This window comes from Rutilus rutilus (genome assembly GCF_951802725.1).
Source record: "Rutilus rutilus genome assembly, chromosome: 13".
Classification (NCBI taxonomy): domain Eukaryota; kingdom Metazoa; phylum Chordata; class Actinopteri; order Cypriniformes; family Leuciscidae; genus Rutilus; species Rutilus rutilus.
In genome coordinates, this window is record NC_140218.1 from 18,513,038 (window position 1) to 18,536,133 (window position 23,096).

The 23,096-nt window shown below is 39.2% G+C and overlaps 2 protein-coding genes across 5 annotated transcripts in view; one reads left to right on the forward strand and one right to left on the reverse strand.

Annotated features, from left to right (window-relative positions):
* Positions 1 to 348: 348 nt before the first annotated feature.
* Positions 349 to 17,018, forward strand: acvr1ba (activin A receptor type 1Ba). The gene is made up of 9 exons (XM_084427920.1): positions 349 to 604; positions 11,008 to 11,250; positions 11,851 to 12,096; positions 12,174 to 12,404; positions 12,566 to 12,733; positions 12,840 to 12,996; positions 13,104 to 13,228; positions 14,311 to 14,441; positions 14,782 to 17,018. Exons 1-9 carry the CDS (start codon positions 514 to 516, stop codon positions 14,905 to 14,907), a joined length of 1,518 nt encoding a protein of 505 aa, XP_084284046.1. The 5' UTR covers positions 349 to 513; the 3' UTR covers positions 14,908 to 17,018.
* A 71-nt stretch (positions 17,019 to 17,089) lies between these two features.
* The window catches only part of kmt2d (lysine (K)-specific methyltransferase 2D), a 35,901-nt gene continuing 29,894 nt past the window's right edge, over positions 17,090 to 23,096 (reverse strand). Inside the window, exons 48-54 of one of the 4 annotated variants that reach the window (XM_084427915.1) lie at positions 21,694 to 23,014; positions 21,455 to 21,591; positions 20,734 to 20,864; positions 20,334 to 20,619; positions 20,185 to 20,258; positions 19,995 to 20,103; positions 17,090 to 19,903 (exon numbers count right to left, since the gene is read on the reverse strand). In XM_084427915.1, coding sequence (XP_084284041.1) covers positions 19,811 to 19,903; positions 19,995 to 20,103; positions 20,185 to 20,258; positions 20,334 to 20,619; positions 20,734 to 20,864; positions 21,455 to 21,591; positions 21,694 to 23,014 — 2,151 coding nt within the window. In that variant the 3' untranslated portion in view covers positions 17,090 to 19,810. Of the gene's footprint in view, positions 19,904 to 19,994; positions 20,104 to 20,184; positions 20,620 to 20,733; positions 20,865 to 21,454; positions 21,592 to 21,693; positions 23,015 to 23,096 lie in introns of all 4 variants that reach the window. The other 3 variants (XM_084427917.1, XM_084427914.1, XM_084427916.1) reach the window with 3 other exon arrangements.

The window sequence follows — 23,096 nt, forward strand, 5'->3', positions numbered from 1 at the left end:
GGAAACATTGTTTTTGTATCTGGGAGTGGTGACCCATATTTTGAATTAAAGAGCAGGAAAAACACACCTTTTTTGAGAAAATTTGTAGGCTATGTCTGAACATTCTGAACAGATTAATTCCTTACATAAACCATTTTTTCTTGTTTTGTAATCCGTTTTATCACAGTAACTTTAAAAAATATATATATTTGCCTAAATTTAATCCATGTTAAAGCCACAACTTAAATGTCTTGAACCTAAAATACGGAATCAATCAAAAACAATTCTGATGAGACCTGAACTGGTGGCCTTAACCATCAGGCCAATTCACAAATGAGTCCTTGTAAAGAGACATTTCACCACAACAAAGAAGCCCAGGCGTGTTAGCCCTCCCCTTTAAAAGTAGGCACACCCCTTTAACCCACTATTGTCTAGCCGAGCCTGGCAGGCGGTGTATGGTTGGTCGGTCGGTTGGTTTGTGGTTGTGTTAGAAGTCTCGCTCGCTTGTCAATATCACGCAAAACGAATGCATTAATGCTAAGAGATGGGAATCTTGCAGTCATGCTTCCACGACGAACTGCTGTAGCGCTGCTCGCCCTGTGTGGATTAATAGCGGTCGGCGATGGTGAGTCGGGTGTTTGTGTGTGTGTCACCTCTCTGTGTGTATTTATTTATTTGATAGGCTGCTGGTGTGTGGAGAGAGTGTGGCCAGGCTGTGCTGTGCTGGACGGGGCAGCCTGGCGCTCATCATGGCGCTGTAAACCAGTCATCTGTAGCCTAAATCATTCCTTATATTGAACTAGTTTTATATTTTCTAAAGCGCATGACTTGTAATTGTATTTATCATTTAAGAGATTCGTGTAAGATATAACCACGCGAGTATGTTTTGCTGTCCCTATTGTTGATTTAACCAAATACACTAACCAATATAGAGGTCTAAATAGGCGTCTGTGTGTGTGTGTGTGTGTGTGTGTGTGTGTGTGTAAAAAAAAAATGTGTGTGTGTGTATATATATATATATATATATATATATATATATATATATATGCTGCCTACACACTGACACAACCAACCTCTGTTTAAATACAGGCCTGCTGTCCATTACAAATTAAATGCATATTTACCTTACGTTAAAATACTAAAGTATTATTTGCACAAAGGCGAATTTAGGTGAGGTGAATTGTGGCATGTAGCTTATGGCCAAACCTCCACTATTTCACAGGACTTCAGAGAACTGACGTCAGATGTTGCAAAACTCACATTTACTTGCAACGCCAACCTTCCCTGGTTGGTCGACGTTGTGACGAGCGTTCTCATTCTATTCGTAAATGAATTCGTAAAGAAAAAATATATTACCGGCATGTGGTGTAGGCTAGATGATTGACGTTTCTATGGCTTTAATTTTATACAGTTTCAATTACAAAGAGAACTTTTCAGTTCAGAGGAATGTTCAAAATGACCGATTCACAGAAATGAATCTGACTTCCCATTGCTAGTTGTGACATGTAGCTCTACATGAATTCCAGTGATCTGTTTAAAAATGACGGACCTTGTTTGTAGTTATGTGTTAGATTATATCATAAATGTTGTTAGTACATCGTTTGCTGTGGTATACCCTGTGTACAAAACAGTCTGGTGGTTTCTTAACAATAATCAGCGTTGTATATTTCAACTGGTGAAACAGTCCTCATTGACCCCATGACTACCAAGCCATAAGGCCTAAAATATTGACAATTTGAATATTATTTAGAGACAAATTGTGCTAAATTTGTGCTTTATAACCCCTGGCAAGTACAATTCTGTCGTAGAGTACGATGGGAAGCTAGTCGTTCAGCAAGTTCAGACTGAAGTCAGATTTGGAGTCTGGTCCTTTGTAATGGAAATGTGGGCAATGAGCCCTATTCAGTGGCCTGTCAAGGGAGTCTGCCTTTCTTTTGTATGGCCAAACTGATGGTGGTTACATCCACAGCACAAATAAACATGTCTGTGGTTGCATGGCACAGCACGATAACTATGCACTGGTGAGATTTTCTGGAAGGACAAAACTGTGAATCAGTGTGATGCTCTTCATATTGTACTGAGAAGCCAACAAAATGGTATGAATACTTAGCCACCTTTTTTGTATGGTGATCATAACTAGAATACTAATGCATTTTAAAGAGTTGAAAAAATGTCTTGTTGTGGCTTGCTGTGCTCCAGACGTATCAAGGAAGACTGTGTAATGAAATGTATCACAGCAGGGGCCATTTTCATCTACAAATTAAAAAAAAAGTTAAGCAATCTGTGATCTCTAATTGGTGACTCATCTTTTTCCAAGAAGCATCGCTCCCACTGTTCGCAAACGGTTGTGTTGCACAAAATGCTGCCAAATGCTCCAATAGGACTTGATAGGAAATGCTAAACAAACAGATCCCACCTGTAGTACGTCTGACAGGGTCGCCTCGATGTCAGACTCTACACTGAGCGGATTGTAGCGCGAGAGGTGCCTTCGGGCTGCCAGTGATGGGTTTGCACAGCTGCCGGTAGTTGGACACAAACTAGTGGAAATGAAACAGATTGGCGACTCCAGCCGTGTTATGGTAATTATTCCACCGTGGTGCTGTTGATACCGGGGGCTCTAAGGCTCTGGACTTGTAGTATGACTGCCTAGTTTCTCAGTTAGCATGCTGTTTTTTTGTTTGTTTTTGATAAACTGGCTTGTCGCAAGTCTTCGAACTCCTAGATGTCCGTGTGACGCTTCTCGCAGGCCTGTGTGAGAAAACAACAGCAATGTGATATGGGCACTGTGAGCTAGGCAGACAGCCGTGAGGCAGGGTGCGTCGCTTTAATCATCTTTCATTCTCTCCCACATTTTTCTTTTCCCTTCACACACAGACCAAACTTAAGTATTAAACATGCTCCAAGTCCCAGCTCCTCCACATTTACGTTTGGTGAAAAACGCTCCAGGAATGGTGAATTAAGTCATTCAAACTTACATTACATCGAGTGACTCACTTGCTTACAAGAAATGATCATTAATGTGTTCCCACTCATAACTGCAGTGCCAAAGTGGAAAAACTGAGTTAATTCTCAAAAACAAAGTACTTTCGCAATTTTAAGTGTTTGTTAAGCATAAAAATATAATGGATGTTCTGAATCACAAAGGCCCTGAACTTGTGTTGTGCAGGCAGGAAGGAGCAGACGTTTGAAGCCTGTATCAGAGGAGGCCTCGAGTGCTGTTATGGAAATGAAAGGGAGCACATCGAGCCATATTTTGCATGTGTGTGCTTGTATATAAGATCAGAGTACGGAAAGTGTAGCAAAGAAAGATATGTGGGTTCATGGGGAGTGTGTGCGCGTGCGAGTGTGTTGTCTGGGGAAGCCGGCTGGTGGGGTTGAGTCCACGGTCATAGCCGACTGAAGCTGGTCTCCGCTTCATTAATGACCTTGCTAATGACCCGAATGGCCGGCGGGCAGTTCCGATTACATAGAGAGATAGACCTTTGTGTGACCTACATTACGGTACTTGTTTAGAAATAGCACATTTAATTGACTTTTTTTCCCCCCTTATTACTAAAAAATATTATCTTTCATAATTTTCTTAAAAATAAGGGTCATTTGTATTATAAGCTTAAAGGAATAATTGTGTCATTGTTTACTCACCCTCATGTCATTCTAAACCTGTATAGCATACATTTTTCCATCAGACAGAATAGTAGACATTTTTTTGGAAGAGTCATTATGTAGCTCAATAGTGTCTGACCACGTCTGTCAAGTTCCAAAAAAAAAAAAAAGGCACCATATTTTACTATGGTGACTTGTGCACTATATATTTTACGATAGTTTTGTGTACAGAATAGACCAACAATGAACTGTTATTGTATGGCATATAAACCATGTAGACTATCCAATTCCAAACTATGCTATACCGTCCAAAAGTTTAAGTAAAAAAAAAATAAAAAAATTACTTTTATTAGTTCTGCATTCAATTGATCAAAAGTGTCAGAAATGACATATAATGTTCTATTTTTTTTTTTTTATAAATACTTTTCTTTAGAACTCTCTATTCAAAGAATCCAGAAAAAAAGTGTCACTGTTTCCACAAAAAATATTAGGCAGCACTGTTTTCAACATTGATAATAATAACAAGGCAACAAATCAGCATATTATAATGGTTTCTGAAGGATCATGTGACACTGAAGACTGGAGTTGGCTGCTAAAAATTAAGCTTTGCCATCACAGTAATAAATTACATTTAAAAAAATATTCAAAAACAGCTATTTTAAATTGTACTGGTAATATGACTGTTTTACTATATTTCTGATTAAATAAATGCAGCCTTGGTGAGCACAAGACCAAAATCTTAATCTAGTGTACCTACTTAAAACTAATGCACTGCTTATAATATTTGTCAGAAGAACTGTATTGTTTTGTTGCATGAAATGGTTTGAGGCTGCTGCCCGTTGAAAGAGAAAAATCCTGAATGTTTTCGGTGGGGGAGAGACATTCGTTCCTCTGGACCAGATGAGTAATTTGACCATATGAGGGTTCTAAAGAAGCTCCCCTTCCTTTCACTGCATTGATTTTGTGAGTGTAGTTCGCTGTGCATGTCTGTGTGAGTGTGTGTGCGCGCTCTGTCTGGTGGCGTCGGCATGTCTTAATCAGCTCCCTGTCTGGGTGCTCAATGGATCTCATTTCAGCTCTATGCATCTTGGGTAACTGCACTCTCTCAGTCTGCCCGCTCTCAGTAGCCCCTGGCATCCTGCTAGAAGAGGAGGATGATGGGCTTTCATTATCCAGAGGAGGTGAAGCAAGAGATAATGCCTCCATCGAGAGACAAGCACCGCTCTGGCCGTCCATTTGTAATAGATATGAGAAGACTGCTTGTGTCGTGGGGGGCAATATTTGCGTCTGAGTGTTTAAACCACAAACCCTGTGAGCTCTTAATCCTCGCTTTGACCCCAACGTGGAAAGTCGGTGCTCTTGAAGGAGAGGTTGTGAAATTTTTCTTCCATAGTGAAGGATTTAGTCACAGTACCAGTAATGTGAAGTTGTTTGTGGCTTCACCGTTGACTAAAGACTTTCCATGAGCCAGGCTGTGATCAACCAAGCACACTGTTAATGGCAACGATTTCATTCACGTCTTGCCGCAATGGTTTTCATTTCCTGTCTAAACAAGAATGGAATGATAGGAACTTCACACTGGCAGTGAGGTTTTGATGTTGTCCTTTACTGAATTCCCCTCTTTCTGTTGGGTTAAGCCAAGTCTAGACTAGGGTTTTAAGGTCTGTCGTAGCTAGTCTCTCGGCCGAAATCCCATCACAGCTGGGGGTTCTGTAAGTCGCCCTCTGTTACCTCTCTGTGTTCTGTCCTGGCGTATCTGTTTCAACAGCAGCTCTTAAAAGCATGTCAGGGGAGTCCCCTACCCCCCAGCCACTCTAACAGTAACTGCCCCATCCTCCACCGCACAGCCCACTCCCATCCTTTGTCCAGACACAGCCCGCCCAATCCCTCCTCATGTCCCCTTAATCTCCACACAAAGAGCCAGTGTAAGGCTACCAATTATGCACATACAAGACCTCGCTTGGCTTGAACCGCTCGAGCTCCCTTTCCGCAGGTTTGGAGCCACTCACACCGTTCTGTCAAGTGGCTTTGCGTAAAGTTTGATCGGTCTTTTTGAAGTTTTGCAGACCATATTGCAGGAGTTTGAGTGGAAAGTGTTTCTGTAGTGCAAGTGATTTGGTGTTTGATGTTGTAGAAGGTTTATTAGTTTAGTAAGTGAGTCACAATTGTGAGAATTGAAGTTGCAATAACAGGAAATGCAGTTAAAAAAAGGTTTAATTCTCATGATTATGACTTTATATCTCACACTGTGACAGTTTTATTTTTTTACTGTAAGGTGGAAACAGGCCTCCCTAGCTGTCAGATTTCAAAAGTTGATAAATTTGGTTGCTGTGTAAGAAAAAAAATTATTGTGATGAAATGGAAATAGCGACAGATATATTCTTCTGTGTTGTTCCGTGTATCCGAGTGTAACAGCAAAATAAAAAATGTAGGGTGGGGGCTATACATAATTTTTATTGGATTTTTCAGTCATTTTTTAGAGGGGCGGGGTTTAAGCTGACTAATTAAAGTCCAGCATACATCACCAGCTAGAATTCTGTCATTTCACTGGAAGATCGAGTTAAGACTTTTTGTTTTAAAATTACAAGGTACATTTTAAATAGTATATTTAACAACACGCATTACATTGTTCAGTGAAATTATTCTTAAAGTACATGAATTTGCACATAGATTGTCATATTACATTATTTAGTGTAGTATGTTGTCGACAAAGTTATTGTTGATGTGTATCATTATGACCCTTAACAACATGAAGAGAAAATATAATCTTCCATCGGTCGAAAAAACAGATGGCCCTACAAATGGTTACTTTATAGTTATCTCTGCATATTAGATTTATGGCACAATGTTTACCACAAAAAATGGCGACGCTCTTTCAATTGAAGTGAATGGGGCTTTTTTTAAGAGAATTTCAAAGCAGAAATGAGAAGCTTTTAATTGTTTAAAAGCACTTCACATTAAGTCTTCTGTTAAAACTTGTGTTTAGGGTGATTATATGTTTATTACACAGAAAAGGTTACTGTTTTTTTCCCACAATAAAATCATGTTAATGCTCATATTATTTATGTCTTGTGACTTTACTCCTAATCAACATTTTGCCTCTGGTGCTGTTGATTGAGCATAACTTGGGATATTTTTTAACATAAAAAGACACCCTTCAGCTGTAAGTATAGTTATCCTGATTGTGATTTAAAGTGATAACTACACTGCGTTTTCTCAGAACCCTTTAGCAAGACACTGAGGCAATTACAGTCATTCTATTTGCTGCCCCATGATTTAATGATATCGTGTGTGCTCCATTAGAGGGTTATTATGGCACCGGGTTGTTTTTCTCCTGTTATCGGGGCCTGGTTACCTCCGTGTAATCTGCAGGAAATTCCTTGTGCATGTGAACTTCAGTTGACTTGGATCCGCTCCACTAACGGTTACTGGCAGTGCGCTTCGGTGTCTGTTAGATCACAGCCTTTAGAAGATTTATAAAGAGTACACAAACACACTCTCGCACTCCCTCTTTTGCTCTATGACACTTGACACATACACCCCTCCCCACACACATACACATGGTGAAAAAGCAAAGTTGACACTTGTTCAGAAGGGTGTGGTTCAGCCACTTGCATGTCATGAGTTGTGCAATAAAACCTGTGTGTGAAAAACTGTGGGAGGAAGTGTAGTGAGTCAGATTAATTAAGTGTTTCTGGAGTGAGATGAGTGACAGTAGGAGCACAAGGTACAAACAGAGGCCTGAACATGAGGGAAAGGTGAAAGAAAAGCATTGAAATGAGAGGATTAGAATAGAACATTCTTGACAGGGACGCCCAGAAAAGCCTGGGATTTAAAGTGCTGTTTGTCCCTCGGTGGGCCCTGTTGTGATCAGGCGTCAAGCTTCTGAAGTCCTGTTATTTTAAAACCACTGCAATTTGTCTTAAGTGGCCTGCCATTGTATGCGGCTCGGATAAAATCAGGGGCGCCGGTGAAGTGTGAATGCCACCCCTCGTGTCATGACCTCGGTCACCCTCGGCAGTCTGTGTTCCAGCGGTCATCATATCCTGTCTTAGTTTGTCTGACTTGCTGAAGAGACACAAATATAACTAATAGTGATGACAGATCTAAAATGGCTACAAAAGGCGATATGGTCCTCTGTCACAGTGATGATTTGAATGTCCCTGAAGATAAATGATGTCTTTATGCCCACAGGCTTTTAAGATCATGTTGTTGCTAATGAAAACAAAAAGGTACATGGTACCATAGGAGTCTTTGGGTGTGTTCACATTTGTAGTTTGGTTCTTTTGTTCAGACCAACAAAAATAATACATTTAGTCCCGTTCGTTCCCACTGCCATTTTTAAGACCCAACCTAAAGATTAAAAAAAAATTTGGGACGTAACTTACCAAACATCCAGAACAATGCTGCCTGTGTGCTGGGCTAAATGTGCTTGTTATATGTGTGTATATGATGGCGTTATGACCAACTGAGAAAATGTGTAAAGGAGTCAAAACAGCGTCAGGAATTCCTCTGTTGCAAATAGGCGGCGTTTCTGATGCCTGTACTGAACTGTAATGGGCAACGGAGCTCTTATGACGAGATAAAACAGGTAGCCCTTGGTCGCATCTGGTGATATCACGTCCTGTAATGTGTAAGAATCTGGAATCGGATTGGATTCTTTCCGATTGATTAAAATTATTGGATGTAAACATATATCTAGTGGTCTCTAGTTAGTAACATTTTAATAAATTGGATGATATTTTGAACTTTCCAGCATCGGCTCTTAACCTTGTCGAGGTGGTTGAACAAAAGTGTGAATATCAAAATCGAACAGCCTTGTCGATGGATGATAAACAGTTTTGAAGGAGAAGGCTATATATATATGTCAAAGAAGTGTTAAGCAATCCGAATTCACTATCTAAGCTATTTCTGTTGTAATACAAATTAACTCCAAAATGTGATGTCAGGTCTTTATTTTTGTGTATTTTTTTATATATATTTTTTTATTTACAATATAAATAATGTTAATTATATTTTTTTAACAAACCATTTTAAGACCCCTTGTTGAGAAACCAGTGCTATAGACATTGAAGGAAGCACCCGAGCCATATCTAGAGACTTGAGGTGCGTGCGTGCGCGTGCGTGCGTGTGTGCGCGTGTGTGTGTGCGTTTGATTTATATTACATTGTGGGAACCAAATGTCCCCACAAGGATAGTAAAACCTGAGATCACCTCCATTGTGGGGACCAGCCAGCGGTCCCTATGAGGGGAATGGGTAAATAAACATACTAAATTATATTTTTTTGAAAATGTAAAAATGCAGAAAGTTTTCTGTGATGGGTAGGTTTAGGGGTAGGGTTAGTGTAAGGGGACAGAACATACAGTTTGTACTGTATAAAAACCATTAAGTCTATGGAGAGTCCCCACAAAGATAGTGAACCAGACGTGTGTGTGTGTGTGTGTGTGTGTGTGTGTGCGCGTGCGTGCGTGCTTGCGTTTAAAAAGTATTCAGATTTTTGATGTTTACTGAGATCCTGCTGTTATCTATTGAATCCCTGTTTCATATATTTATTGGTATGCACACAAAAAACAATGAAGGCACTTGGATAACAATAACAAACATATTTGTATACAACTCTATAAAAATAAAAAAATTGTCATAAAAGGGAAAGAAAAAAAGAAAAAGGGTGTGTGTTGGAGTTAGGCCTAGTTAGCCTGGAAAAATTGCATAAATGGTTGCCACTTATTGTAAAATTTGGTGAGATTACCTTCTTTAGAGTATCTTATTTTTTCCAGTTTTAGAAAGAACATGACATCAGTGATCCAAAGTGTATTGGATGGGGCATTTGTTTCTATTGAATCCCACAATAATATTTAAAATATAAGTAAGCTTAATATATATTAAAAATCATAATTTATTGGGTACTTTCAATTGGGAGGTGGCTGTCCCGAACCCTAACCCCTAAATTTCAGCTTGTGAAAATGATATTGAAATGTTTTTTTTTTTTTTTTTTTTTTTTTTTATTATATCTCCAAAATATCTTTCTGATTTCTTTTAAAAAGTTAAGTAAAAAAAACAAACATTTATTTTCTTTTTAAAGCATGAAACTCTATGTAAAAAAATGTGTCCCGCATTTTCATGTCACTACCGTACCGAAACAGTGTGTGTGTGTTTAAGTCCATTGGCTGAGACTGATTTGAACCACACCCCTACATTTTTGATCAGGAAATATTCCTGTGTCCCTATCTCTCATAGCCTCTCTATCATTGTAGATAGGTACCATCATTTTGAGGGAAATGTTTTCAAAAATCTGTGTGTAACTTTAAGGAATGTCACTACCAAACACATTTTTTCTGCAATTAAGCAATCTTTTTTGGGTGTTCTTCCGTAAAATGTAGTTTTTATGTGTGTACAACTGTTCAGAACTGTGCTAGATAACCATGTGCTGGTTATCATCTTTGAACTAGGCTCAAAAGTATCTAAAATTGTCACTACCGAAACAGTCACTACCGAAACGTGGTGAAGTTTTGGTTGTGACATGGTTTTTTGAGTTTTATTTGATAAAATTTAGTTTTTGTGTGTGTACAACTGTTCAGAACTATGCTAGTTAACCATGTGCTGATTAGCATCTTTGAGCTAGGCTCCCGAAACCGTCACTACCGAAACATGTCATCATTGTTTTGGTAATGACAAAAGGGAACACATAATCATATATTTGGGGGAAATAAACAAATATTTTGTACAGTTATGCAAATCATTAGTATCTTAGTATGTTTTAGTATGTGAGTTAAAATGTGGTCGCTACCAAAACGTTACTGTCACTACCGAAAATGTACCATCACGACCAAAACATGGGATGTTTTGTCTAAAATAAAGTATATTGAATTCTCAACTAAGATGTTATTATAGTGTTTGGTTCAATTTATATTCAAACTAATGAATGAAATCAGTAAGATTAACTAAATGCCTTTTACAAAGAAAGATTGGATTCAAAATACAACAAATCTAATAAACTTTAACTTATAAACTCTCATCTTGCTCATTATTTGTTTATATGACTGTTCAATAAAGCAAAACAGTCTGTGAATATGTGCTGCTGATATAAAGGTGCTGCAGTGGGGGGTCCAAATCAGGCCATCCCATGCCAGCTTCTGCTGTACACAGTCTGTTTGGATTCATCTGCAGTGGCGGATTCAGTTTCATGTTATTTAGTTTAGTTGCGAACTGAACTCTGCATGCAGTGCTTTTGCCTGACTTCCCTTACTCAGTGTTTTCATTTCCTTAAATTGGTCTTGCTTGCCCTCTGGAGGATATTTTGAGTTAGCACAGTTCACTTAAAGCATCCGCTGAAGGAAGAATTGAATGCATCCTCATTAATGACCTGACATTACAATGAACACACATTGCAGTTTTTAATCTTTAATCTCTCTCTTCCTCTCTAGCTCTTAAGTGTAATTGCACGGCATGTGAGAACACCGGATATGTGTGCGAGACTGATGGGGCCTGCATGACCTCTACGTCCCATATCAATGGTCAGGAGGAGCGGCAAGTACGGATCTGCCTCCCTAAGGTCAGCCTGGTTCCACCTGGACAGCCCGTCTACTGCCTGAGTGCCAAAGGCTTTCTCAACACGCACTGCTGCTATACAGACTTCTGCAACAGCATCAACCTCCAGATTCCCAACGGTAGGAGTACAGGCTAAAATATACTACTGTTCAACAGTTTGGGCTCAGTAAGATTTTTCTTTTTATTCAGCAAGAACACATTCAATTGATCAAAAGTGACTGTATAATATTACAAAAGATTTTTATTTCAAATAAATGCCGTTCTTTTAAAAGTTCTATTCATCAAAGAATCCTGAAAAAAATGTATCATGGTTTCTACAAAAATATGAATCAACATATTTGAATGATTTCTGAAGGAGCATGTGACACTGGAGTAATGGCTGCTGAAAATTCAGCTTTGCCATCAGAGGAATAAATTATATTTCAAAATATACTCAAATAGAAAAGATATTTTATTAATATTTCACAATATTACCGGTTATGTATGTACTCTTTCAGTTAACTGCCAAAATTAAAGTTTTTATGCTGCTCAATATAGGATATGTAATTGTGTATGCATTTCCCCCTTATTCTTACATCTACATTACCTTCATCTCTAACACTTACTGTTGCAGTTAACTTACAACATGAAAATTATTAATTTCAGTATCGTACAGAATCTTAACATCAGTTCATCTCTACAGGTCCAGCGTGTAATGTGCATTTCCCCGTCTCTTTCAGGGATTCCTGAAGGTAAAGGGGGAAGCTGGGGTCCAGTAGAGCTGGTGGCAGTGATAGCAGGCCCGGTCTTCCTCTTTTGCTTGCTGCTTATCGTTGGAGTGCTCGTTTTCCAGTACCACCAACGGAACTATAACCACCGGCAGCGACTCGACGTTGAGGATCCGTCCTGTGATCATCTGTACTTGGCCAAAGACAAGACCTTACAGGATCTCATCTTTGATCTGTCCACCTCTGGTTCAGGATCCGGTAAGCTGCATCTTTATCCTTCTCCAGCATATCTGACAAGTGTTTTGTTCATGTGCTAATGTGTTTTCTCATTGCAGGTCTGCCCTTGTTTGTTCAGAGGACAGTGGCCAGGACAATTGTATTGCAGGAGATCATAGGTAAAGGTCGCTTTGGGGAAGTATGGAGGGGGAGATGGAGGGGAGGGGATGTGGCTGTGAAGATCTTCTCATCCAGAGAGGAACGCTCCTGGTTCCGCGAGGCTGAGATTTACCAGACCATCATGCTCCGTCATGAGAACATCTTAGGCTTCATTGCTGCCGATAATAAAGGTAAGATCTTATCTCTCTATCTCTATCTCTATCTCTATCTCTATCTCTATCTCTATCTCTATCTCTATCTCTATCTCTATCTCTTACAAATTGATCAAACATTTAAGAGAGTCATTTGTTCCAACCCTTAAATCTCTTTGCTTTGACTTTTCGTTTCTTAGACAATGGCACATGGACACAGTTGTGGCTGGTGTCAGACTATCATGAACATGGCTCATTATTTGACTATCTCAACCACTACTCCGTCACTATCGAGGGGATGATTAAGTTATCACTCTCAGCAGCCAGTGGCTTGGCACATCTGCACATGGAGATCTTGGGAACGCAGGGTAATTATGAATGGATACATTTGATGCATCGGTTATATGAGCTGTAATATCTCTCAAATCCTGTACTCACAAAACCGAACTAAACCAAGATTGTCTCCTCCCACAGGGAAACCAGGCATTGCACATCGTGACCTGAAATCTAAAAACATCCTGGTGAAAAAGAATGGTACTTGTGCCATAGCAGATCTGGGGCTCGCTGTACGGCACGAGTCCATCACTGATACAATAGACATCGCCCCCAATCAGAGGGTTGGCACTAAAAGGTACATCTACCGCCAGGCACTCTTACTAAATTCTGTTAACAGCTGCTTGTATGTAAATTTAACCATGAAGTCTGCATTACTTGATGTGAATTTATTTTGCCTTTTAGATATATGGCCCCAGAGGTTTTAGATGAAACGATCAACATGAAGCATTTTGATTCTTTCAAGTGTGCTGATATCTACGCTTTGGGACTGGTGTACTGGGAGATTGCACGACGGTGTAATGCTGGAGGTGAGGAAAAAGAAGCTTGCAAAGAGCCTGACTAATCATCCACCCATAGCATCTTAACAAATGTGATAGAAATCAGTGCTTTCACAGGCTGTAGGTGCAATAGATCTCTGGGGGTTGTGTCTCACTTCAGTGCCTGAATAGTGGTCTGTCATTATGGGTTTTTCAATGACATATTATTAAATGATTAAATTTGTGAGTGAAAAAGTGTTTAGAAACTGCCATGTGAAAGTTTGGGGTCAGTTAGATTTTAATACTTCTATTCAGCAAGGACGCATTAAATTAATCAAAAGGACATTTATAATATTACAAAAGATTTCCGTTTCAAATAAATGCTGTGCTCTTGGACTTTATATTCATCAATAAATCCTGAAGATAAAAGTATCACGGTCGCCACAAAAATATTAGGCATCACGACAGTTTTAAACATTGGTAATAAAATGTTTATTTGAGTCACAAATCAGCATTAGATTAATTTCTGAAGGATCGTGCGACACTGAAGACTGGAGTAATGGCTTGAATAAATTACATTTTAAAATACATTCAAATAGAAACTTTATTTCAGATTTTAATAATATTTCACAATGTTTCTGTATTTGTATCATTTTGGATCAAATAAATGCATCCTTGGTGAGCATAAGAGAGCAAAAACACAAACATTCCTACTGACGTAACCGCTTTCTTATTGATATTAGCAACTTTAGAGATTTTTATTTATTTATTTTTTATCTCAGTTAGAGATTAAATATTTGGAAGGTCGATTGACTGAAACATTACTAATAAACTTTCGTATTAAAGCATGTGTGGGATTTATAGGCCTGCATTTTATTTAATTTTTTTCTTGAGTTTATATTGGACTTTTATCCGATGCATCTACGAATGATTCGGGTTTGTAAGGCACTATATTTTCTATTTAGAGATTTAAAAATGTATCATATTGCAGTTAAAATGCATGTTTTTTTCCCCTTGGGACTGGGAATTCTGATGTATTTTGTTACACATGATCAGTAACGCTAAATAATATAGATATATATGCATTAAGCCATTCAACACTAAACAAGCTCACGTTTTGACCATCTTCTCAGGCATTCATGAAGATTACCAGCTTCCCTACTATGATCTGGTGCCCTCTGATCCCTCCATAGAAGAGATGAGGAAGGTGGTTTGTGACCAGAGACTACGGCCCAATGTGCCCAACTGGTGGCAGAGCTACGAGGTATAAAACTCTTTTTAGCTTATTGTGCCCAAGACAATCCCACTTATATAAAAGGTCATCTAATTGGCATTTGCAGTAATTGACCAACCACAGTTTGTCGTCAATACTTGACTTTTAGTAGACCATAATAAGAAACAAACACTCAAATAATGGTGCAAAATTCACCACAAACATGCTTGCCAATTTGAAAAGCCATTTTTGAGTGCAATGTGCTTCACATGTGCCATCTTGAGGCTGTTCCATGTAAAAATACAGCCTTTTAATTAAATTCAGCTGTGATTCGCAGGCATACTTGTGAGAGAGCCTGGAAAACTCATTTTGATTTGTTTTCTCTCCACAGGCGCTGAGAGTGATGGGAAAGATCATGCGGGAGTGTTGGTATGCCAACGGAGCGGCGCGGCTTACGGCTCTGCGGATAAAGAAGACTCTCTCGCAACTCAGCGTCCAAGAAGACGTTAAGATCTGAAACACGTGGGACACTGCAGATCCCGGCAGAGACGACGAAGCAATTAAAGACTTGCGCCAAAAGCAGCCTGCCAGTTTTAGCCCTTTTTTGAACCTTCTAAAGTTGTGCCGAGGCCTACCTCACCATCTAAGACGAAACTACTGAGTCAGAGTCCATCCCAGCCCTTTTCCATTTCTCCAACATCAACGTTCCCAATCATGGATGAGCCTCCAACCGCTGATATCAGCGCAACCTCCCTCCATGGACCTACTGTTGTTGAATTATTTTTGTTTTTTTTGGCAGGAATGACAATTGAACTGTGACAGGCATTTTGATTTTATCATTGTTTTTATTTCACCACTTTTGTCCAAAATGGACTTTTTGAAAGAATGTGTTTAGATTAGATTTTTTTCAACCTCATTCACTAATACATCATATGTCATATTTCAGCGTCAATCTACGATTATATATAGTGCTCTACTGCTGTTGTGAGAATGTGAAAAAAAGAAACGTGGATAACACTGTCTCCTCCTGTTATGACTAGCAATTCATGTACAAAGCTAAGTGTAGCAAAGCGGACACACCGCGACCGTGTGACCAAGTGGCATTGCAGTTCTTTGTTCCTGTGGAAGAAATGAAGAAGTGCAGATCATTTACTCATGTAAAAATCAGCCTGCTTATTTATCTTTCTTCTGGCTGCGTTTGATAAAAATGTCAAAACCATTAATGTGGTTTTGGGTTCAAATGCTTTTAAATTTTCACAGGGAGAGTGTGTGTGTGTGTGTGTGTGTATGTTTTTTTGTTTTATTTAACTGGGTTCATAAAATCAGTGTTGTGATTGCTGAATGCATTGTAGAATGATTGCACATGTTTAGTACTGCTATCCGACCGCATTTTGAGAAAATGAGCGATTTTTGTCATAAGGAAAGTCATTACCACTTGTATGTTAAAATTCAACCGTTATTTTAATGGGATCGTTTAGTATGTTGTATTCCTATTATTCTGGGATGTTGGCATGTTAAACTGCACTGTTGTTATTTGTTTGCAGTCAGTGTCCTTTTGGGGATTTAGTAGTTAGTACCACTTCAGAAAACACACATGTAAAGTATTGAAGTAAAATAATGCATCTCTCTATTTGCCTGCATTATAACATTTATATTGCTCTGCTTTGCCTTGCATTGAAGAGTTGTCATTCAGTTTTATTTAAAGTACAACTAAACATTTCCTTCTCATATTTACAGTTGGGGTTTGCCAAGACCAAATGTTGGACACGGCGACATTGTATGACTAGCACATCCCTAGAAAGCCAACTTCACTACTTCCTCCATCCTTTATTAACTTGCACCAATGTCTTGATCACAATCAAAAACCTGCAGATGTTCTGAATGGTTAACTGGAATCTATGGGATATGTATAATAGTAGGTGCGAAAAATGACTAGACTAGCTTTGGCATTAATGGTCTGAAATGCTTGTAGAATGGCTGGATGAGAACAAGGGTCTTGTATTATGTGTAACATTTGAAATCTATTGCAGGCTCTATTACAGTCCATTTCTGTTTGACCTATGCATTTTATACTTTCAAGGTCATATTATATGAATCTGCTCTGGAAGTAGCTGGAATATGTTTGATGACAGTAGCATGATTCAGTTGAGTTGGGTGGCATTGAGAATGCCTAAAATTATAATTGACTGAATTTTGTTATACCATGGTGCTCTACATTATACACTGGGAATTCTGTCCTTGGAAATGTAAAGGCTAATCGTTCCACTATTTATATTGTGCTTGCTTTTTCGCACAACTTGGATTTTGCAGCTGTTTGTAAAACATCTTCTTTAACTTGTGCTTAAGACTTGAGGAAAGGCATTTGGATGATTCTGAACGACACTCGTTTCAGACGGTAGTTACTGCTGCTTTGTAGAGGCAGTTTAGTCTAAATTCCCTGACATGTTTGTCCATTTTAGTCTTGATAATAAGAGTTCAGACTTGGTAGATGATGCTTTCAGTCAGATGCATATGAGTTCTTGATCCTAAGATTCCATGTGTATTTTAAACATGTTAAAAACAAATCCGCTTGTGGGTTAGTTAATATAATGTACATAAATGGTATACAGTAATAAATCCTTTTTCTTATTTCTGTTTCACTGACTCTTTCCAATAACTTAATTTAGAATATATAATAGCAAATTGCAAATTTGACAACATTTATATTTAAAATGCATTTTATTTTCCTTTACAAGAAATAAAGCAGAGACAAAGAAATAAATGGAGGGCTGGGAGGGAAGGGGACAGCTGTATATAAAGAGATGCAACCTCTGACGTCAAAAAATATGTACAATTCAAAATTATATCCATACAAAACATGCCACATACAATAAAAATTACCATTTTATTCATCATCCCTAAAAGTAGCTCTGCTGTACAGTTGCAGCATCTTTTTTTAAAAAGTAGATCAGGTTGAAAACCAAAATCAGGATCTATTTATTTATTTAATTACAACATGTGTATAGAGCTTAAATTAAGAGATTTCAAAAGAACAAAGGGGGGGGGGCAAGAGTTACTCAGGCTAAAATCCAGTGAGCGTCTTTAATAACAGACTACCCTTAAAAGAACCAATGCTAGTTCGGAGGATGTATAAATAAAAAAAAATGCTGAGTGCAATTCACATGTAATTAATGGAGATATTTTCGATTAATGAAGTCATACCTTTCTACGACTATGCAGCCTTTTCAGAAGTCATATAAAACATTCACTTCTACCGGGAGGGGCGGGGGGAGGGGGGTTTGGGAACAATAGGACACGAATCAAAAACAGTATCATCTTGGGAGCTTCAAGATTTTCCATTTACTGAATATACTAATTAAACTGTCACTGATTCAAGGACAGGGATCAGTAATTCACAAGCAGTAGCATAAATAAAAGAAATATACGTGAACAATATTACATAAATACACAAATGCTATGCACCATTTTACTGCTGTTTCTTTCCAAAACAAAACAATCTATTTCAATAAAGAACTTTGCATGAATCCCATCTTAAATGTTTGTCTCATTCACCGCAACCACTCTTCCAAATTTCATTGGTGAAGACAAGAGAAACATCACACCTTTAATATGTATATGGTCTTGTAGGAAAAAAAAAAAAAAAACAGATAGAAAAAAAAAAAAAGTTAAATGCAAAAACACTCTGGTTCATATACATAAAGATATTACTTAGTTTGCCATTTTACATATATTTATAGATATATACACATTAGGTTTTCTGATAAAATGATATCCAGTGGTTGCTTTTTTCATGATTTTTATTTCTCTACAATTTTGAATTTGATTAAAAAGGGGCTGGATAAAGAGTTTAGACCCCTATTATTTACAGTTTATACATTTTGCATTTATTCTTACGTGAGGTCATATGTAAGGGGAGAAAGGAACAAAGTAGCATGGGCTTTGTGGAGACTTTGTTCAACTCCCTTCTTTGAAATTCAACTGTTTTTAACTTTTAAATTACTTTAATATAAAAGAAAATAGAAATGCCCTTTTTAAGTCTTCCTCCGTCACTGCATCAAGCCTGTAGACTGTGCTACCACTATCAAACCACGATACATAGATTAGATACAACCGGCCGTCAGCAGGCAGAGAAAGACTCACTACAGTAAGTTTACAACAGTCCACTATCACAGAAGGGAAGAGGCTTACACCTAAGGGTCCTGGTTGGAGTGATGAGATCCGAATGGAGATCTAATGAAGGCAGGATGTAAGGATTCAAGATGGGAAAACATGTCAAATGCAGTGGCAGTCTTGCATCACTAGTTTTATTTGCCCTATAATCTTTCAAATTGCATCAACGTGGATCTGCACTGTGGCCCTTTCTCATTATTTGCTCCATCGTTAAAAATGCGAGAGGATCCTGATGAGCGTTTATACTCTAAAAACATGATCTGCACGCGCTGACGCAGCTACATGATATCTACAATCGGAAAAAGGTGGCCTGCGAGACACCCGTTTGAGTTTTGATTGCTCGAAGTAATGCATCATCATATACTGTATCTCATTTGTGTAATCAAATCAAAAAGAGTTGCACTGGCTCACTATTGTAATCATCCGAAAGCAAAATATAGATAGGAGCAAACCTGCTGCTTAAGTTTCCCTGCTTACCCGAGAAGGCAATTGCCATGGACACATTCCTGCCTTCCCCTTTCCACAGTAGCACTTAACAGTTTAATACAAAGCAGTGACGTCCCACAAACTCAATGAGGTAGACTGGGTGAAATAAACCCACCTTTTAAATCAATATAATAAAACATCTCGTGCCTCTCGAGCCACGGTCAATAGTATCTCAACGTTATATCTCATCACAGTTCTAAGCAGAGCCACTCCAGGATTGTCTTGCCAAGGTCCACGATTTTCATTGATGATTTGATGGGAGAGCGTTCGTCTGGGGTGATGGAAAGGATGGGAGCGGAAAGGATAGGTCCAAGATAAATTGTACTAGTTCATTTTTGAGAAATTACATGGCTTTAATCAAACATCTTCACTGAGTTCTAGTCTAAGTGTATTGATATGCTATAGCTTCAGTTGTTTTGGTAGATGTCGAAGGGATCAGTTGTAGCCAGAGTCAGCTTATTGTAGGAGGAAACAGTGGAAGTGCTTTTGGCAGAGGTGAATTTTTTAATCAACATGAAAGATTCAAGCAGGTCCAATACCTTCAAGCTCATCTGTAAAAGGTTGTGTCTTCAAAAGTTTACTCTTCAAAGCTTTGGCTCTTGTTGTGAATAACAAAGTCTTGTCTTTCAGGTGACTGAGAGTGAACTTTTCTTACTCGATTCAGAGCAGCTTATTAACTGGATAGTAAGAATATAACAGGCTTTGGCGCAGGAGTGTTCTGGCACCAGGGAGCAAAGACGGGTCGGACTCTTCCTCTGTCCCTGTTAGTTCATCCACTTTCTGCAATTCCAGGCTCCACAATGGCAGGGGATCTTGTGCTGATCATCCTCGAAGTCAAACTGATAGTCATACGTCAGCTAAAACAGATTGAGAGAGGAGAATACAAAGGATTATACTGGGGAACAGCACTGAGAGCACTGCCAAATGACAAATGTAACTCGAACCTACCTCTTCACCCTTCGGGATCCTGCGACTAGAAATGATGATGATCTTGTCCTCTTTATCAAATGTCACAACTTCCGCGACACAGTTGGGTGCACAAGAATGATTGACATAACTAGGGAGACAAAGAAATCATAAACTAAGACCCAAACCAAACATTTGTATTGCAAGAACAGCACAGAAAGTTTGATCTTACCGGGCAGGACCGCCAGTTAAGGTGGCATCAATCACATGCTCGTTATTTATGCGAAACATGTAGATCCCGCGGTTCTGATTGAAGAAACCAAAGAGGTTAAAAAATGAAAAATAGAGAAAATATTTAGCAGAAGCTTGACATCTACAAACCTGCTCCTCGTAAATCTTCTCTCTGCGATTTGCAACCTCGTTGCGAATGATGGTGCCAATGTACTCTATGACCATGGTGTGTTTTTCAAGGTCTTTAGCAGCGTAGAGACCCAGTCCTTGAATGCGAGAACGGGCCAGGTACACGTTGTTTTTCCACTCTGTCTTCAGTCGACGGTATTGAGAAGATTTGGAATGAACAAACTGCTTGCTGTATGGGGTGTTAATTTCCCCTGTAAATGTGCTCTGATAGGCTTTGGACATACTCGTGCTGTTCAGAGTATGAGGCCTGAGAAGCAGGATAAAATTACATTAGATTCTTACAATCACTTTCCATACTTAAGAGTCTTAAATCAATTGACACATGAGAAAGCTAAAGTCTTCCATTTCTTTTGTTCATTACCGTTTGCAGTGGGTGAGAATTTTGGGTTCAGATCGTGCACAGCCTGTAGGATTTATCATGAGGGGAAGCTCCATGAGAGGATGGCGGCCATATCGGAACGTATAATTCTGGCAGTTTTCCACTCCAGGAAGCTGCAGGACAAATTTTGAGCAGCGAAAATTGTATTATATTGTTAATAATTATAAATCAAGATATTGAAGAAAAATGCTTTTAATAGGGATGGGAATCACAGGAATTTAACATCCTGGTTCCAGTTCCTCAATGGTTCCAGTTCATTTTTTTGACTTAATGAATAAATATTTGGAAAAAAGAAATGCAATTAGACAAATTAGATATTTTCAACAATAGATAAATGTAAATATAGAAATTATTAAATCATTTCAATAGTAAATGTAAAGAAAAAAAAAAGAAAACATTTTTAGAGGCAGCATTAATGTAATCCAATAATTGACCATAAATATATAATAAAAAACGATGATAAAAATGGTTTCATTTCTTTTTTTACATATTACTGACAAAACATTGTTTATCTTTAACTACATGTGTTGTCGCTGATTTGATCAACAGAAGAAAACAGAGCAAGAATAGTTAACAAAAATGAATCATATGGTTTAGGTTTTTATTTTTTTACAGTTTTATTAACTGAATGATGTTCATTTTTGTTAGCGGTTCCAAATAAATACCAGTTCTCGGTTCCCAACCATACTTGTTAATTTCTCACCGATTCAGTGATTCGCATCACTGCATGGACAGTAAGTCCATACATCTCTTCTCCCTTGACATGCTCTGTGAAGAGTTTCAGCATGGCTGCTTCATCACGCAGCTTGGCAACCTGCTGCACAATCTTGGACCAGATGCCTGAAGAGCAGTGGCATGACATTAGCATGATGCGGCAAGATAAATCATTCCATCAGGATTACATTTACAGTCATTTCAGAAAATAAACTTAGATTTACATACCATCTGGTGTGGCGTCTCGGAAGTGCAGGTCTTCATACCCGTGCTCTAGGACACGCGCTTCAAACAGAGGCCTGCCATCCTGCTCACTGATGCGACAACGGTAGCGACATCTGCGGTTTGGCACGCGAGTGCTCCAGTAAATTCGTGTGGCCTCGTAGCCCACTGGAAATATAGCAGTAGGTGAGTGAAACACAGCCATCTGAGAGGGCAAGAGCTGGCCCACAGCATGGAAGATGAGCCCGCCAACACGGAACATGTGAATGCGGTCACCACGTTGCAGGATGCTTGCAATCTGCTTCACCTCATCTCGCTCAATGTAGACGCGTCGAAAAACAGCAAAACTGCTGAGCTCCTCTTCACTGGGACCTTTAAGCTTGTGCTGGGTGCAGAGCATAGTTTTGTCTTTGAAAAACATGCAACGCGCCCGAATGGCACAGGCAAAATGATAAACATTCGGGCAGCGCAAACGGTTGCAGCTGTTAGTAGCACCCGTCTTCTGACAGTAAGCACAGCGGGTGCGCAGTCCACGCCGAAGAGCAACCTCCACATTAATAAGCGCACCGCCCTGGGTCTCATACACCTCGGTGGACCACAGAGCACAGTTAAGATGCACCCACAGATCGACATCGATGTTAAGCAGACGAGCAGGACCATCTGTGGCACCATCTCCTTCCTCGTGGCAGAAACAGCACTTGCGCTTGTCTCTGGGCAGCTTGTCTGGTTTTAGGGTAATGCGGAGGCGCTCCATGAGCTCAGAAACTTCACGGCTGTTCTCTTTCTTAGACCCACCCTTGCGAATAGTGATGACTATCTGGAGACGCTTCCAGCGCAGACCCTTCCATTTTTTGACCGTAGGTCGTTCTTCTTCTTCATCAGAAAGAGTCCTACTACGGTGTTTGATAGGTTTGAGGGACATCTCTATTGTGGGGGAGTCTAGAGTAGGAGAAATGGCTGGAGAAGAAGGTTGTTCTTCTGATGGAGCAGCTAAGGGGAGAACCACTGGCTCCTGAGATTCAGACTCCACGGTAACAGGGGAGCTGTGAGCCTCCAGTTTAACTATAGGGTCGGTTTTGACAGGATCACTCAGGCTTGCGGAAGGGGATGATGTAGTCTGAACAGGTGCATCCGGTTCAGGTTTGGGCTCAGGTTGAGTGATGTTTTCTGGCTCAGCTACAGCAGAAGATGGTGGTGGTGGAGGTGGGGATGGTGATGGAGGTGGAGATACCTCAACAGGAATAACAGGCAGGTGGCGCACATCCAGGTCTGAAACATTTGTCATGTAACAGTGCTGAGCAGGTCTATCTTCTTGATCTTGGCATTCCTGCAAAAGAGTAACATGTCAGAAGAAATTAGATATGTAAGGTACCTCTCAAAAGAAAGAAGACATTTAGAAAACAAAAGAG